At 43.4% G+C, this 19451-nt stretch overlaps 2 protein-coding genes across 2 annotated transcripts in view; one reads left to right on the top strand and one right to left on the bottom strand.

Annotated features, from left to right (window-relative positions):
• LOC141756695 (serine/threonine-protein kinase D3-like) overlaps positions 1-19451 on the bottom strand; it is a 41980-nt gene that overhangs the window by 7183 nt on the left and 15346 nt on the right. Inside the window, exons 3-11 of the mRNA XM_074616681.1 lie at positions 17210-17348; positions 15144-15275; positions 9154-9311; positions 4289-4478; positions 4092-4169; positions 3755-3920; positions 3254-3377; positions 2571-2648; positions 927-1200 (exon numbers count right to left, since the gene is read on the bottom strand). Of these exons, the coding sequence (XP_074472782.1) occupies positions 927-1200; positions 2571-2648; positions 3254-3377; positions 3755-3920; positions 4092-4169; positions 4289-4478; positions 9154-9311; positions 15144-15275; positions 17210-17348 (1339 nt within the window). The remainder of the gene's footprint in view (positions 1-926; positions 1201-2570; positions 2649-3253; positions 3378-3754; positions 3921-4091; positions 4170-4288; positions 4479-9153; positions 9312-15143; positions 15276-17209; positions 17349-19451) is intronic.
• The window catches only part of LOC141756696 (fatty acyl-CoA hydrolase precursor, medium chain-like), a 53467-nt gene that overhangs the window by 304 nt on the left and 33712 nt on the right, over positions 1-19451 (top strand). The gene's annotated exons all lie outside the window — the stretch shown is intronic.

Genomic DNA, 19451 nt, shown 5'->3' on the forward strand with positions numbered 1-19451 from the left:
TCCATTAACTTATTGATGTCAAAACAAAACATCTATTTTTGGGGAAAGAAAGTGAAGCTTGACATTAATAATTACTCAACAGGTGGAAAACACAGCTGACTGTTTTATAACAATGACCGTAATAGTTCACGGTCCATTTAGGTATTTAGTATTTAGGAGATCTCATTTAGGGATTAAACTTAAAACTCTTATTTTCAGACAAAAAGACACTTTAACCTGAGAGGAAGCGGAGCGGAAAATCCTCTGAAATCCCTTCAATCATGTTAAAATGTCAGCGGTGTGTGTGTGTGTGTGTGTGTGTGTGTGTGTGTGTGTGTGTGTGTGTGTGTGGTTGTATAACAGTAGTCGTCTCCTGAAACAATATTCGGAAGCTCTTCACAGACGAATCCATTAAAACATAAAAACACATCAGAGTCTGATCTGATCTAAAAGACTCCATTACTGAGTCAAAGGGTAAAAGACATGCAGTGAATTTAATTAACAGGGTTGTGGGTGCAATTCCTCGTAAAGCTCAACAGGCTTTCTAATAACTGAACATGTTTTAAAACGCTTGTTTCATCTCCTTTAACGACAGCGTCTCCAGCTCGTGGAGTGCCTCAGGGATCATTTCGGGTGCCCTTTTAGATCTTATTTTCTTATTTGCTTCCCTCGAGGAAGACACATCCGAAGTAGGGATGCACCGATACCACTGTTTTTCAGACCGAGGACCTTCGCCCCAGTTTAGTGTGTCGGGACCTTGACACTGATGACACGCGCCGTTTAGTCGACTGTAGGCATGCAGTCGACTAAACCGTTGCTCACGGGGTTTTGCTTAAAATCCAGGTGTTTTATAAGATTTATAATACGATGCTTCATTTTTCTTGTTATTTTCAGCTCTATTTGTACCATAAGGAACATTAAGTTGGACTACGGCGGCCGTTACTCACTGTGGTCCTTCCCCTTGCCGGGCCCGGTGCCGACGCTGGCCTTGGGCGTGACGGGCATCATCGCCTGTCGGATGGCCTTCTCCCAGCCCTGGCCCACGTCCCGCCCAACGCCGGACGCCGCCAGGACGGGGTTGTGCGGGCCGCCGTTGTTCTCCCCGACGTAGTACACCATGTTGGCCGTGATCACCTCGCAGCAGTGAGGGTTGCTGCCCGGAGGCAGGCTGGTGAAGTCCTGCGCCGGCTCCACCTGGAGGATCTCTGACAGCGGGATCTCCTGGAGTTTGGTACAATAAATAGAAGATTTAGAAAAGAGAAATAATCAAATAATTATCCTCTTGTTAGACGCACCTCCACTTTCAGCTTAGAAACCCAAACCTCTGCACTTGTAAACCATCTCCTCTCTTCACGTTCTGGGACATTTTAAGAGTCATTTCAGCCGATAAGAATCATCCACAGGGTCGTGAAATGATCCTCTGTTTCAGCCGGTTGCTCCCTCCATCCTAACGCCTCTCCTCTCTCGGCTGAACTGTGAGACTCTCTTTGAATTTCAGTGTTTGAAACTTCCCTTCCTTCCTTTTCTGGCAGAGTGCAGGAACAAAAAAAACCTCCACCCCTCCAAAAAGCCTAAACGCTGCCAGATCAAACATATAAAGGAGAGCGATCGGCCCAGTGGTGTCTTCATGCCCTTCAGTGTCATCTGAACGTTTTGTGTTTTGCCAAGTTCCCCTCCTCCTCCCTTCCTCCTCACCCCCAAAACCACCAACTCCGATCAGCATCTATTCATCCTGCCGCTCTGATTAAAAGGCAGGACGTTCCTCGGCCGCGTTGGGCACGAGGCAGCGTGGCGGCGAGCCAGAGAGAGACGGGAGGGGAGCGACCAGAGGTCCCAAAAAACACCACAGATCTCCCCCCTCCCTCCCGTCTGCCTCACCCACCACGCTCTCGCTTTCTCTTCAAAGGAGGGTTTCTGCAGCGCTTTGTGGTTAAAGGTCAACAGGTCGCAGGCGGACACGAGATGAAAGGAGGTGGAGCAGCAGAGAGAGGCATGACAGAGAATTCAAAAAGAGCTGCTGACCTGAAATCATTTCATATTTCAAGAGAACAAATTTTCCTTCTTGGATTTCAAAAAAGTTGGAAAGTTAGAGAAAGTGTTGCCCCTTTTTAAAGAGATAGTTCAGGTGTTTCTCAGTGTGGTTGTATGAGGTGTAATACAATGTAAAAAGCTCCAGAACAGCTACTAAATGGATCCTGTGGTGACGTTTTTTTGTAATTCAAAATCATTTTTTTCCTCACAAACATTAAAAATGTCTCTTCTGTTAGCGTCACCGTGCTCAGTCCTTTAAAATGCATTATGTTGGAAATGCATAACATGCAGTCTGCAGAAAAACATGTTTAAATGTCACCACGTGAATCACAAATGTCATGTAACTCTTTTCTAAATGTTCCTCAGTGGAAGGTTACAGCTTCCTGTCCTGATGGGAATAATTACAGTGAATGATGTGGTAATAATTAGACAGGGACGACGTGTGTTAACGTCTCCTGAATGTTACTGTACACTGAGTCTCAACCCGACTCTCTCCGCTCTTCTCTTCACGTCGCTGCTTTGTTTGGCCGAGCGGCTGAAACCAGATCTGGGTCTCCTACCTTGTAATACTTGGCTCCACTTTCGTTCTGAAACAGAGTCAGACTCTTGCTGTCCAGCCTCCAGTAATGTCTCTTCCTCTGGAGAGACAAGAAGAAAGTTCATCAGGATAAACACTTATATATACTGTATGCATATAACAGAGCTCTTCTTTCACAGTTCACAGATGTACGATATAGAAGTCCAGCAGGTCAGTACAAACTTTAAACTAACTTCAACTTGCTGCTGACTCCATCGAGCAAAACGCAGACGTGAAAAGTAGATTTACTCTCAATCAAAACAACAACAGTTGGTGACGAGGTTGGTGACGAGGTGAAGCAGCGCGGGATCATGGGAGTTGTTGTCTTCATTATTGTCAGCTTCTCCCGGTTTCACGTTAAAAAAATCTGTGTTTCTCCGACGCTGATTGACGGACGCAGGACGTCCCGGAGGGGCTGCGAGCCGAGCTGCTGCTGCTAACGGTCGCTCAGCTTGTTTCTCTGATAACTTTAAGATCCCGACACAACGAGCTGACGGTCGGCCGGCGGACAGTTTGGGGTCATTGGTGGTCTAGTTTTTTCAGTTTGTCCCGCACCGTCGGCTATATATATATATATATATATATATATATAAAAGTTTTATCTGATTTGTATCTGTACATTTACTATATATTTAGTGTGTGTGTGTTTAGTGTGCGTCTCGTCACCAGGTTGTCGTGGCTGGTGTAGTGGACCATCCAGCCCTCTTTAACCATCGTGGAGCTTTTCCTCTTGGTGTGTTTGATGGACTGAACCAATCTCATCAGAGGGATGTTGCTGCTGGTGCACGGGCTGCATGACACACAAACAAACACACACGCCGACACAAACACTGTTAGGATGTACAATAACTCAAATGAATAAGAATAAAATCATCTTTATAACTTAGGTTTATTCTGCTTCTTTACATTCAATATCCTTAATACAAACTGCCTGTGTGGTTGTTCATCAATAAGTAGGGCTGAGCCATAATTCAATATGATAATTTATCGTCTTTCAATGGAATTGTATCGTGATGAAATCATATATCGAGATATCGTGATACACAATATACACGTGATTTATTTTTTCTCTATAATTTCATTGAAACTGTTTATTTTGCACTAAAGTTCTTAATAAAGGAGAAAATACTCCGTTCTTTTCATTTGCCAAGAGGTTCAGTTGTGTACCTGATGGCTCTGAGCGTCTCGTCGTCCTTCTCGCCGTCCGTGCAGGGACCCTCGATGAAGAAGAGCTTGTCGTCCTGCTCGTCCATGCTGTGACCGCTGTCGCTGTTGGCGTCACAGTTGTCCACCTCCATCGTGGCCTCGGAGTCCAGACTGGGACTGGCTGGTTCTGCAGCAACACGCACAAAGAGTCTTATGACTAACAGACTAAAAACTAAAGCTAAAGACTTTTCTTAAGATGTCATTAAGCTGCAGTTCCTCTAACGGCCACTAGGTGCTGTATGATGTTAGACTTTGTTTTAACAGGTGTGTTGTACGTGCGCAGTAACAGTAAACTCACCTCCGTTGAAGTCGACCTCACCGAGGCAGTCTCGAGGTACTTTGGCCGCACATCTCTTATGGCAGTTAAATTTACAATCTACAGTAGAAGAGATACGTAGAATTAAAGAAAAGTAAATCAAACATTCATCCACTCCAGTCCCGTTGGATGCAAAACATGTTTCTAATAGTTTAATTAAATAATGAATTAGAGATCACCTTTGCACTGCATGCCCTGGCGGAAGAGGCCCTTCAGCAGACGTTTGCAGTACTGGCAGATGGTGGGACGGGTGTAGGTGTGAACGGAGAAGGTGTGAGGGACTTTGACCCGACCCAGGACCATCTTCTCCATCCAGATGGGACGACCGCACAGCAGCGAGTTACGCTTCCCGACGCCCAGCAGGGGGCGCTGCTTCCACCAGGAGGGAGGAGAAACAAAGGGAGGGTGAGTTTGTTTCATTTGTGTTCAGAAGTTCAACGGAAAACAAGCTCATTTTAACCTAGAAGGGACCTTCGCCACGGCAATCTGCTCCAAAACTGAATGGGGTCTTCCTTGACCTATGCTACAGCCGTCCACTAGGGATGCACCGGTACCACTTTATTTCAGACCGAGTCTGAACAAGTGCTTACATTTGGGTACTCTCCGATACCGAGTACCGATACGAGTACTTCTCTGTGCCAAAAGAGCCTCGTTAACAGCCAGCTGGAGGGTGTGAGCGACACACGGCAGGCTGGGGAGTCCCGCATACGAGGCGGTGCGCCGCGACCGGCTCTAGGTCGGCTTGGAAAGGCTCGGGGTGAAGGTTGCCCCGCGGCTGCAACTTTACAGCGCTCCCCAACCGGACCTCGCCGCACCGTGGACAAAGGGCTCGTTGCTCCCTCTCTCCCCGCCGGGGATTATACTGCTCCCGGTGCGTATAATAAACGTCCTGCTTGGTTATATAATAGAGATAACAGCTAACCTACGGCGGTGGCATTGAGCTACATTATGATGCGCTCATGCTCTATTCAGTAAAAATGAAGGGCGAAGATAAATATTACATTATAGATAATATTGGCTCTAGTTACAGTTATTAGGTTTGTCAGGATCTGAGTGTGTTTCCAACATACTATTAAAAATTAATAACAATGAATGACAACAACATAAAATACTGATAAAATTAACCAATAAATATAAAATATTCATCATCCAAAACTCTAAATAAAGAAAGTCCTGCGTTAATTTAGGTCAGTTGAGGGTATTCAAAATGATTATTTATTATTATCAGTACGTCTGAATTAACAATTTTAAAAACTTAAAATATGCTGGGTTTCTGCAGGGTTTACCAAATTAAATTTAAGACTTTTTAATATCACTTAGAATACAGTTTAATACCTGTTTTCACAGGAATGATGGGAAACCAGTAGTGATAATAAGGCCTGATATTATTAATTAAGTACATGAATTTATAGACACTTATATCACATTTTTGTCAATACTTCCCAGCTGTGTATAACAATAATTCCCTGTAATATAATAACTAAATTAATGAGACCTGGACGCGGCTAAGTGGCAGAAAATCTATGATTTATTTCATGTAAATTTTTCTCTGACAGCCTAAATCCACATACAAAAACATTTTATAACTGACATTACTGACCACGACAGGCAAGATAAATCATTTAAGTATTCTGTAAATTAGATTTAAGACTTTTAAATAACTTCTAAAGGCATTTATTTCTTCAGAGAAGTGAATTCAAGACTTTTCAAGACCTGCAGATTCCCTGATATGTTTTCTTCCCCGTTGACTTTAAAGGTACCGACGGCAAAAGAAGAGAACAATCAGGGTTCAGGAGGTTCAGCTGAGACATCACATTCAGAGAGCCGTTCCCTCGTCATGAAACGCAGAGCACAGATGAAATCTTTTCTATCCACCAGAACAATGGCCGTCCTTGTGCAGCGTGCAGCTTAGTCTGTGGTGAGAGCAGAGCAGGAAGCATGTGACACAATGGGCCTGAATTAGTTCAGTTAGAACAGTTAAATCCACCTTCTCACATCACGCAGTCGGATTTATCACGTTCGTACGAACCCGGTGACGTCTAATCAAAGTCTGAATCATCGATAAAGAGCTTTTAACACGAGCGGTGTGATGATAACTCAACCTGACGAGATCTCCCGGAGCGCTGACGTTGTTGTTTACATCCATTAAAACGCCAGAAGGGGACAATGAAATGGCTTTGACCTTATAAACTGCTGCCTGAACACGTCCACACGCTGACTTCCTTATAAACAAACAGAATATTAAATATGTTTAAATTCAGATCCAGACATTTTGTTTAGTTTTTGACGATTTGACCACGGAGGTGAGAGCGACGGCCGGCTCGACCGCAACGTTACCGGAGTTAGCGTGCAGCTTTATCTCTGCTCTGTGTAGCTCTGCTTTTCCTGTCAATGTGTGAAACCCAAAGTGTTTCCATCCTTTACTGGATGTGTAGTGTTTACCACGCTGGATTTAACATGTGAGGGTGCAGGTCGTATCCACGCTGACCCTCCAACGTTTTACACTCTCTGAGGTTTGTTTTGGTTGACGGATACGGAACGGATATGACGTCACGTTACTCAGACTACCACAATAAAAGGGGTAACTTCCTTCTACCTCCTCATAGACTCAAATGAAGCATCGATTCTGGCATTAAAGGTCCCATATCGTGCTCATTGTGAGGTTCATACTTGTATTTTATGTTTCTACTAGAACATGTTTACATGCTGTAATGTTAATGTTAAAAAAAAACTTTATTTTCTTCATACTGTCGGCCTGAATATGCCGGTATTTATCCTCTGTCTGAAACGCTCTGTTTTAGCTAATTTCAACAGAATTGCGTTGCTAGGCAACAGCTTGGGTCCATGTGTACTTCCTGTCAGCTGATGTTATTCACATCCACTGCAACAGGAAATAAACTGGGACACATTTAGAATGTTTACGTTTAAAACCGTGTAAAGGGTCTAAATAGTGTATATTTGTGACATCACAAATGGACAGAAATCCTGACAGCTTGTTTCAAACACACAGTTTCTGAATACGGGCTGTGTGTATTTCTCCGTATACTGAACGTTTCAATACTTTCACATTATTTATATATCACTTAAACCTGCTTTATACTATAACAGACATGACAATCTCACTTTTTACAATATGGGACCTTTAAAAAATCTATTTCAACATCGTAAAAATATAAATAAATCGCGATACATAAGTGAATCGGTTTTTTTCCCACCCCTAATAATAACACGTTGACGCACATTTGTTTTAACGCCACTAATTTCTTTAACACATTAACGCAACTTGTGATTTTTAGGTTGTAGCGGCTCAGTTTTAAAGCTAGAGTGAAGATACTGGCATCATATGAAACTATAAAACCTGATGAATCCATCGGTACCAACCAGGTCATACTAGCTCGTCATGAAGGAGGTTAAATAACGCTCCAAACTTACGCTACATTTGGCGAGGAAAGCTGTTGTTGATTGATTTCCAATAATAAATATATACATGCATTTGCATAAATCAGCATGTTTGTCCACTCCCATGTTGATAAGAGTATTAAATACGTGACAAATCTCCCTTTAAGGTTCATTTTGAACAGTTAAAAAATGTGTGATTAATTTGCGATTAATCGTGATTAAATATTTTAATCGACGGACAGTCCCAGTGTATTTGTGATATGGGTGATAACAGCAGCTGTGTGTGTGTGTGTGTGTGTGTGTGTGTGTGTAAAACAGTGTGATGCAGCTGATAATGTTCGTGTTAAGTGTGAAGCTCCGACTGTGACTCACTTTGTTCGCTGGTTTGAACGAGATGGAAAATCCAGTGGTTTGCCTCCAGCCATCAGAGTGTGTGTGTGTGTGTGTGTGTGTGTGTGTGCGTGTGTGTGTGTGTGTGTGCGCGTGTGTGTAACTACTGGAAATGGCTCATTGGTTGCACAACGTAGATCTGCTAGCGTGGAAAGCGTGTGTGTGTTTTCATTCACGTCCTTCATTATTAGTCATCATCTCTAAACTGAATTTCACTTCACTGTCGACTCATCATCAGGAGCCTGTTTGTGTTTCTGAATGAACTCCGTCCAGAGTCTAAACTACTGAACCATCGTTAGTGTAGCCTATATCCAGCCTATCCAGCCTATCCCAGCATGCAACTGGGCGAGAGGCAGGGTACATTCTGACACACATATGAACAGGACAGCCGTTCACACCTGCAGGCTAAATGAGAGTTTCCAGTTCAGCCGACCTGACCGTGTTTGGACTGTTGGAGGAAACCGGACAACAGGAACACCAGCAGAGTACATTCACTCAAGTACTGCACACAAGTACTTCTACTGGAGTAGTTTAATTATATGCAACTTTATACTTCAACGCCACCACATCTCAGAGGGAAACACTGTTTTTACTGCACTACATTTATTTAGGAGCAGTTTATGCGGTTGTATGGAGGGATGAAATTGGACATAGGAGAAACTTTTTTTTCTTTTATTTATTCGACTGACTGATAAAACACGTTCTGGATGAACTGTAAAAACTCACGGTACGTTTCCATAGCCTCCGTGCTTTTCACGCCCCCCATTCATTGTCTATGTAAGCAGCCGCGCAATGCATTCTGGTAGCGTGGCGTTGCGATTCGAGAAACGGAGCGTCACGACGCCCGCTCCTCGTTTGCATAAAGTTGAGGGCTCGTCTACTTTATGTAAATCACGGGCGTCCGACGCGACTCGCCGCCTCTCCAAACTCCCGAGGATCTTTTAAACTAAACGTTGTTGATCTAAATTAAAGACAGATTCATCAACATGGATTATTTCTCTCCTCAAATGTTTTCAGAAACACATCTCAGTGAACTATTTACGTGAAATAAGAGAAGAAAGTTTCCAAACGAGCCTCCGGACTGGTTCCGGTTTGAAAGCTGGGAGCTGCAGCCAACGGCAGGAAAGCGAGTGCCTTGTTTCTAGGGACAGCACAAGCGTCCAATGTTGGGGAGCGTCGCGTCCCCTCGCGATAAAAAACGCCCCTGTGGACACGTACCATCAGTGTTTGTTGTTTGTGATGTTAGTAGACTCACCTCCTCCTGTGACGTCGGGGCGATCTCAGCGGACGGGGGACGAGCGACGGACAGGACGGAGCCCGGCAGCGAGATGTTGGACAGCCGTCTCTTCTTGACCCCGCTGCAGTTGTTGGGGATCTTGAACGCACACCGTTTGTGGTAGTTCAGCCCACATCCTGCAGAGGAGAAACACTTTTGATTTCATTCTCCTGTTGTTTTTGGTTTGTGCTGTTGTTTCCTAATCTAATCACTAAGTATAATTACTTAATCATATTTCATATTAGGGTGTACACTGTTATAGTGGACGGCATCATATTATCCTTGTACACTTTACTTTGCGGCTACTAATCACACCACTATGTCACTTCACTTGAGCCGTTATGCAGTACTAGTTTAAGTACAACCCTGGTGCAAGAATATTAGATTATGGAGATGTTTTGCACGCCTCTGCTCAGTGCCTTCATATAGTTGATGTAGCTCACCATGCATCCTCGAGGCTCATTACTAGTTATAAAGCTCCGACTCTCTGAGTGAAGGCAAGCAGGCAGCGGAGCGGGGACTTCAACCACACATGTGTCCCGACCCGGTATATTTATACGCTTAAAAAGATACAAACAGTCCCTTTAAATAAAAAAAATAAAAATAATAATCTGATCTGTTCAATCCCACGGTCCAAACCCCGAAGTTATCAAAACTTTCAAATATTTCAGGGTAAATGAATTAATTAAATGATGAATGTGAATAAAACGAGAGTCTACAGCCGGGCTAGAAGCTCAGTGAGGCCAGACGCGGCAAAGCGACGTCGCTTTGAGCTAAATGTTGTTTACCATGTTCAATATGTTAGTTCAGCCCTTATGAACGTGCCAATTTCTCATTTTTACATTTCTATTTGTGTCTGGGTCAAACAATCCTGACACGACGTGTTAATTAGTCAGGCTAGCTGTTTCCCCCTGCTACATCCCCTACAGTAGATCCCATTTCCAGATCTGTTGGTGTAATATATGGAACTATTTCTTTAAGGTGCTGTTGATTAAAGTGTCTGTATATCCTCATTAAGGGATGTGCGTGAGACAAAGAACAAACCACAGTCAAAATGCAGGTAGATAAGCGCTCAGGATGTTCGGAGGTTAGTGAGGTTGTTTACGTCTAAAGCTGTGTTTACTCCGACGACAAAAGTCTCCTTCCATCAAGGATTCCTCGTCCTCCTCCCCTCCCATCACACCGAGTGAGTGGGCAGACTGAAGCTTTTTAACCGTCTCAAAACCTCCAAACAAGTTATATAAGCGGAAGCGGTATTTTTCTGCGCTGACATCAACATCAAGCGTCTCTTTTCTCTGCTTGGCATCACTACAGTTGAGATTCGCTCTGAGGTTTCTGAGCTGCTGAGATCAGGACTTGAAAGATGTGAAGAATAGTCGCAGGAAGTCAATGAAGACATCCTGCTGTACAGTCGCTGCTGCAGCCTGAACACCAGCGAACATGTGTGTGTGTGTGTGTGTGTGTGTGTGTGTGTGTGTGTGTGTGTGTGTGTGTGTGTGTGTGTGTGTGTGTGTGTGTTGGATGTATGCCTGGGCCGCTTGGTTCGGACGTGGCAGGAATCAAACCCTGAGAAGCCGCCGCCTCAGTGATAATAAAACTTGATTAAATATAATAAAACAATCATGACATGACGCTGAATTAGTCCAGGAAGCTGAACCTTCTGTCTCTCAGCGGGACGGAGGTCAGACCAGCCCAGTTTTATATATCTAAAGATCAATTTCCACTTCATTCATCGCACGTTTCACCACCAGCAGCGACAGTCAGTCTGTTATACTCATTAAAATCTGATTTCTCTTCAAACACCGGCGACACAAATCACTTCCTCTAGTAAAGCTGATTTGACAGGAAGGTTATCTGAAGTGTTTTAAATACCCAGATATCCTGACGATCCATTCCTGATCTGCCTTACATCTGTTTATGACTTTATTTAACCCCCTATATACCAGCAGTAAAACCCCGTTACCACGCTCTTACCTCAAATAACCCCCTATATACCAGCAGTAAAACCCTGTTACCACGCTCTTACCTTAAATAACCCCCTATATACCAGCAGTAAAACCCCGTTACCACGCTCTTACCTTAAATAACCCCCTATATACCAGCAGTAAAACCCCGTTACCACGCTCTTACCTTAAATAACCCCCTATATACCAGCAGTAAAACCCCGTTACCACGCTCTTACCTTAAATAACCCCCTATATACCAGCAGTAAAACCCCGTTACCACGCTCTTACCTTAAATAACCCCCTATATACCAGCAGTAAAACCCCGTTACCACGCTCTTACCTTAAATAACCCCCTATATACCAGCAGTAAAACCCCGTTACCACGCCCTTACCTTAAATAACCCCCTATATACCAGCAGTAAAACCCTGTTACCACGCCCTTACCTTAAATAACCCCCTATATACCAGCAGTAAAACCCCGTAACCACACTCTTACCTTAAATAACCCCCTATATACCAGCTGTAAAACCCCGTTACCACGCTCTTACCTTAAATAACCCCCTATATACCAGCAGTAAAACCCCGTTACCACGCTCTTACCTTCAATAACCCCCTATATACCAGCAGTAAAACCCCGTTACCACGCTCTTACCTTCAATAACCCCCTATATACCAGCAGTAAAACCCCGTTACCACGCTCTTACCTTCAATAACCCCCTATATACCAGCAGTAAAACCCCGTTACCACGCTCTTACCTTAAATAACCCCCTATATACCAGCAGTAAAACCCCGTAACCACGCTCTTACCTTCAATAACCCCCTATATACCAGCAGTAAAACCCCGTTACCACGCTCTTACCTTAAATAACCCCCTATATACCAGCAGTAAAACCCCGTTACCACGCTCTTACCTTAAATAACTCCCTATATACCAGCAGTAAAACCCCGTTACCACGCTCTTACCTTAAATAACCCCCTATATACCAGCAGTAAAACCCCGTTACCACGCTCTTACCTTATTTAACCCCCTATATACCAGCAGTAAAACCCCGTTACCACGCTCTTACCTTAAATAACCCCCTATATACCAGCAGTAAAACCCCGTTACCACGCTCTTACCTTAAATAACCCCCTATATACCAGCAGTAAAACCCCGTTACCACGCTCTTACCTTAAATAACCCCTATATACCAGCAGTAAAACCCCGTTACCACGCTCTTACCTTAAATAACCCCCTATATACCAGCAGTAAAACCCCGTTACCACGCTCTTACCTTAAATAACTCCCTATATACCAGCAGTAAAACCCCGTTACCACGCTCTTACCTTAAATAACTCCCTATATACCAGCAGTAAAACCCCGTTACCACGCTCTTACCTTCAATAACCCCCTATATACCAGCAGTAAAACCCCGTAACCACGCTCTTACCTTAAATAACCCCCTATATACCAGCAGTAAAACCCCGTTACCACGCCCTTACCTTAAATAACCCCCTATATACCAGCAGTAAAACCCCGTTACCACGCTCTTACCTTAAATAACTCCCTATATACCAGCAGTAAAACCCCGTTACCACGCTCTTACCTTAAATAACCCCCTATATACCAGCAGTAAAACCCCGTTACCACGCTCTTACCTTAAATAACTCCCTATATACCAGCAGTAAAACCCCGTTACCACGCTCTTACCTTAAATAACCCCCTATATACCAGCAGTAAAACCCCGTTACCACGCTCTTACCTTAAATAACCCCCTATATACCAGCAGTAAAACCCCGTTACCACGCCCTTACCTTAAATAACCCCCTATATACCAGCAGTAAAACCCCGTTACCACGCTCTTACCTTAAATAACCCCCTATATACCAGCAGTAAAACCCCGTTACCACGCTCTTACCTTATTTAACCCCCTATATACCAGCAGTAAAACCCCGTTACCACGCTCTTACCTTAAATAACCCCCTATATACCAGCAGTAAAACCCCGTTACCACGCTCTTACCTTAAATAACCCCCTATATACCAGCAGTAAAACCCTGTTACCACGCTCTTACCTTAAATAACCCCCTATATACCAGCAGTAAAACCCCGTTACCACGCTCTTACCTTAAATAACCCCCTATATACCAGCAGTAAAACCCCGTAACCACGCTCTTACCTTAAATAACCCCCTATATACCAGCAGTAAAATCCCGTTACCACGCTCTTACCTTAAATAACCCCCTATATACCAGCAGTAAAACCCTGTTACCACGCTCTTACCTTATTTAACCCCCTATATACCAGCAGTAAAACCCCGTTACCACGCTCTTACCTTATTTAACCCCCTATATACCAGCAGTAAAACCCCGTTACCACGCTCTTACCTTAAATAACCCCTATATACCAGCAGTAAAACCCCGTTACCACGCTCTTACCTTAAATAACCCCCTATATACCAGCAGTAAAACCCCGTTACCACGCTCTTACCTTATTTAACCCCCTATATACCAGCAGTAAAACCTCGTTACCACGCTCTTACCTTAAATAACCCCTATATACCAGCAGTAAAACCCCGTTACCACGCTCTTACCTTAAATAACCCCCTATATACCAGCAGTAAAACCCTGTTACCACGCTCTTACCTTAAATAACCCCCTATATACCAGCAGTAAAACCCCGTTACCACGCTCTTACCTTATTTAACCCCCTATATACCAGCAGTAAAACCCCGTTACCACGCTCTTACCTTAAATAACCCCCTATATACCAGCAGTAAAACCCTGTTACCACGCTCTTACCTTAAATAACCCCCTATATACCAGCAGTAAAACCCTGTTACCACGCCCTTACCTTAAATAACCCCCTATATACCAGCAGTAAAACCCCGTTACCACGCTCTTACCTTAAATAACCCCTATATACCAGCAGTAAAACCCCGTTACCACGCTCTTACCTTAAATAACCCCCTATATACCAGCAGTAAAACCCCGTTACCACGCCCTTACCTTAAATAACCCCCTATATACCAGCAGTAAAACCCTGTTACCACGCTCTTACCTTAAATAACCCCTATATACCAGCAGTAAAACCCCGTTACCACGCTCTTACCTTAAATAACCCCCTATATACCAGCAGTAAAACCCCGTTACCACGCTCTTACCTTAAATAACCCCTATATACCAGCAGTAAAACCCCGTTACCACGCTCTTACCTTAAATAACCCCCTATATACCAGCAGTAAAACCCCGTTACCACGCTCTTACCTTAAATAACCCCTATATACCAGCAGTAAAACCCCGTTACCACGCTCTTACCTTATTTAACCCCCTATATACCAGCAGTAAAACCCTGTTACCACGCCCTTACCTTAAATAACCCCCTATATACCAGCAGTAAAACCCCGTTACCACGCTCTTACCTTAAATAACCCCTATATACCAGCAGTAAAACCCCGTTACCACGCTCTTACCTTAAATAACCCCTATATACCAGCAGTAAAACCCCGTTACCACGCTCTTACCTTAAATAACCCCCTATATACCAGCAGTAAAACCTCGTTACCACGCTCTTACCTTAAATAACCTCCTATATACCAGCAGTAAAACCCCGTTACCACGCTCTTACCTTAAATAACCCCCTATATACCAGCAGTAAAACCCCGTTACCACGCTCTTACCTTAAATAACCCCCTATATACCAGCAGTAAAACCCCGTTACCACGCTCTTACCTTAAATAACCCCCTATATACCAGCAGTAAAACCCCGTTACCACGCTCTTACCTTAAATAACCCCCTATATACCAGCAGTAAAACCCCGTTACCACGCTCTTACCTTAAATAACCCCCTATATACCAGCAGTAAAACCCCGTTACCACGCTCTTACCTTAAATAACCCCCTATATACCAGCAGTAAAACCCCGTTACCACGCTCTTACCTTAAATAACCCCCTATATACCAGCAGTAAAACCCCGTTACCACGCTCTTACCTTAAATAACCCCCTATATACCAGCAGTAAAACCCCGTTACCACGCTCTTACCTTCACACTTGAGGCCCTGTCTGACGAGCCCCCACAGCATCTCCCCGCAGTCATCGCAGAACGCCGGCGCCTTGTACGAGTGAACGTACAGCGCGTGAGGTCGGATCTGGAAGTCCTCGGCTGTGGCGAGAGCTGAAATCAACAAATACAGAATTACTCACCAGTGAATCTGTTCTTAGGAAACCAGATCAGCTTTGATTGTATAATGTCTATGAGAGTCTAAGAGAAACGCCGACCTGTCAATCAGCAGGTAGCCCCGCCCTAAAGCATCCCCTGCTTTATGGTCTATCTGACTCTAAATGGGACCATCATTTACTAAATGAACATCATGCTGTATTGAAGAAGACTTGAAACTAGTGATTGAGACCATAAACTCATGTTTACAATGTTTACTGAGGTAATAAATCAAGAGAGAAGTAGGCTCATTTTTTTTTTCAATTTTTTTTTCAGACATTTTTTCCGGACTTGTTTTTTTTTAACCTTTTTCTGACATTGATTAGACTTTTGTTTTCCAACATTTTTCAGACTTTTTTTCTCACTTTTTTTCTTACCTTTTTCCAACATTTTTCAACCTTTTTTTTTCAAACATTTTTTCCCAACATTTTTCAAACTTTTTTTTTCAATTTCTTTTTTTCAGACATTTTTTCCGGACTTTTTTTTTTTTTTTTTTTACCTTTTTCAGACATTGCTTAGACTTTTGTTTTCCAACATTTTTCAGACTTTTTTTCTCACTTTTTTTCTTACCTTTTTCTGACATTGTTTAGACTTTTTTTTCCCAACATTTAAAAAAAAAAATTTTCAGACATTTTTCCAGACTTTTGTTTTCCAACATTTTTCCCCAAAAAATTTTCCAACTTTTTTTTCAGACATTTTTCCAGACTTGGCTTCACTTCTCAGACCCGGAGCTGCCCACTGGTCCCTCCGTCCCATTAACGTGAACGCGATATCTCCGGAACGCCTGGATGGAATTTCTTCAAATTTTTGGCACAAGCGTCCACTTGGAGAATGAACTTATTCGATTTTGGTGGTCAAAGGTCAAGGTCATTGTGACCTCACAAAACACGTTTTTGGCCATAATTAGAGAATTGTTAGATTTGGATTTGGAGCATTTTTTCTTTTATTTCTTTTAATATATTTATTTATTTACTTCAATATATTATTATTAAAATTATTAATATATTTTATTTATTTATTTCAATGTATTGTTATTATTAATATTATTGATATTATTAATTTATTTGTTTATTTTTATTTCTGTTTTATATTTTTCATGTCTTCTTAATTTATTAATTTCTTAGATTTATTTTTCTTGTTTACTGATATAGTTATGTATCGTTTATGTTTCTTGAAAATCTAATAAAGAAAGTTAAAAAAAAAAAAAAAAGGTTTAGGTAATTATAATTGTGAGGAAAAATGTGACTCAATGAAATAAGACTTTATCTAAAGCATGTTTTCTGTTTGTAGCAGTTCTCCGATCATCATCATCTTAGAGTCAGGCGTGAGTTGTAAAACTGTTCTACTAACAGAGGCAGGAATGAACAGTAAACTAGCTGAGCGCTGCAGGGTTTTGCAGCAGCAGCAGCAGGAGGAAGACGAGGAGGAGGAAGACGAGGTGGAGGAGGAGGAAGTGGTCGTGGGTTTGAACCCGGTGCGGTTCGGGCTCCGACTCGTGTAATTTAAACCTGCCGCTGCTCTGCGTCGGGGTGTTCAGCTGTTAAGGTGTCAGTTCTAGTTTTTACAGCTCAACCTGTCGACACGACTCAGGAAACGACGATCCTACACACAATATTATGGTTAGAGCGTGCAGGGTGACCCGGGGCGACGCCGCGGTGGAGGAAACGAGATCTGAGGCGACCTCACCGCTCGCCGCTAAGAGGGGGATTAACAGGAGAGCTGGAGGAGGGGAAGCTGAGACAAAACACACTATCACAAATAAATATATGACTGGAGAGACTCGCAGGATCCAACCTGCACCGCCAATAAACACATGTCAAATCAACACTAGGGGTTGCAGAGGCATGACGGGGGGGTGGGGGGGGGGATTGATTGATGAGTTATTTTCTCACCTGAGAGCACCACCTCGACCAGGTCGCCTTCGTGGATCTCCTCCGCTGAGGTCAGACGCTGCAGGATGTTGTCCGAGTTCAGGTCGTGGCGGAAGAGCAGGATCTTGTCGTACATCCCGAAAAATCCACATTCAGGGAACTGAGGAAGAGGAGGAAGATGAGGAAGATGAGGAGGAGGAGGAGGAGGAGGTCAGGGATATGTGTTGACTCAGAGTGAAGTTACTACTCGAGCAGCAGTGTGACGCCACTTAATGACGCCATGTGGGAAAACGTTTTCAGAAGGGCTTGAAGGGAAAATAGCTTTTCTTACGCTAAAACATACCAAAATATGAATGTTTGTATTTGAATACATCAGGAACACTGAGACGCTGCTAATGATATAAAAACCTAAAAAATAAAAATAAATAATGGACCCGCCCTTTAAACAAATTAGATGAGACATGTTGTGTACAAAGTTTGGCCTGAAGGTGGCGCTACAGACACAACTCATGATTTCAAATCACAAACAGCTTATTATACTGCAGTAAGTAGTATAATCCACAGCTCTTGAGCAAGGCACTGCTCCAACCCGCTGACCTTTGACCCCTCTAATGTCCTCATAACAAGTATGAGCATGCCTTCATCCTTGTTCCTGAAGTGAACTGTTACCTAACCTTTTCACATGATGTGTGATGAAACGCAGCAGTGGGAAACTACCGGCAGCTAAACTGTGGTGAAATATAGATATTTATATTTTGACTGAAGCTGCTGAATCAGTTTCCACCGCAGGAAACCAACCACCATTTACAGTCACTGATTTTCTGGTTAAAACCAACGTTTCCCAGCAGCTGGATCGTCTTTATAAAGAACCTTAAAGACCACATGATGGACGGTTCAAGTCCGGGTCAGACGTCAGGCCTTCTCTCTCTTTCTGTTTCATCTTTACATCCATCATTCAGTCTGTCTCTACTGTCCACTCTTCAGGGGACATAACACCTCAAATAGAACGTGAAACATGAACATCCTGCAATATATATATATCATTTCTTTTAAATATTCTTTTGGTTACGATGAGGAAATGTTTAACTGCACACCGGCGTAATGAAGACACACCTTCCTCAGGTGAACTGACACCAGATTAAAAAGTGAGAAGGGAGAAAAAACGACCTGTAGGCTGAAATTACAAACAAAACATCTGGCCTGGAAAATGAAACTGGAAAAGAATGTTTGTGAAATACAAGTTAAGCCTGTAAAATCTATTCTCCAGTTGTTTTTTGCGTCTCTTTGCGGTCCTTTTGCATCTTTCTGTGGTCGTTTTGCATCATGGCCGCTTTGCGTCTCTTTATGGTTGTTTTGCATCTCGCCTTGTGGTCGTTTCGCGACTCTTTTTGTGGTCGTTTTTGCATCTCTTGGAGGTTGTTTCGTGCCTCTTTATGGTTGTTTTGTGTCTCTTTGTGGTTGTTTTGTGTCTCTTGGAGGTTGTTCCGCGTCTCTTTGTGGTTGTTTTGCATCGTGGCCGCTTTGCGTCTCGTTGTGGTTGTTTTGCATAAATGAGCCTAAATGAACTCTAGAGTTTATACCCGGTGTGTGTGGTGAACGATGTTGTTATAGCCGAGTGTTTGTACTTGATTTGGGGTTCTGCAGCCTGCAGACACACAGACAGACAGACAGACAGACAGACAGACAGACAGACAGACAGACAGACAGACAGACAGGTGAAGCAACTTCCTGCCCTGAGCGTCTCCCTGTGTTAGCAGGATGTTAGCAGGATGTTAGCAGCGTGCAGGTAGCATGCAGCATGGATCCTGCAGCGCAACACTGACAGCAGGAAACCCAACCGACCGACCGACCGGTGACGAGGCAGAAGCTGCACACATCATCACATGAGACCTACTGTAACACACACACACACACACACACACACACACACACACACACACACACACACACACACACACACAGTCAGAATGTGCATCATGAATTATGGCTGAGGTCCTGTCACCGACACCCAGCAGTCATTAGCCTCGTGGCTACACTCCACCGCTCCAACACACAGAGAGTGACAGACGGGAACACCAGCAACAGTCTGATCCTAGAAAGAGACGATAACCCCCCCCCAGGGCACACACATGTAAAGACGCCCAGACTGACTCTTTGTGGTCGTTTGACATCTTCTTGTGGTCCTTTTTTTCATCTGTGGTCGTTTTGTGCCTCTTTGTGGTCGTTTTGCGTCTCTTTTGGGTTATTTAGTGTCTCTTTGTGG

Source organism: Sebastes fasciatus, chromosome 18 (assembly GCF_043250625.1).
Source record: "Sebastes fasciatus isolate fSebFas1 chromosome 18, fSebFas1.pri, whole genome shotgun sequence".
In the NCBI taxonomy this organism is placed as follows: domain Eukaryota; kingdom Metazoa; phylum Chordata; class Actinopteri; order Perciformes; family Sebastidae; genus Sebastes; species Sebastes fasciatus.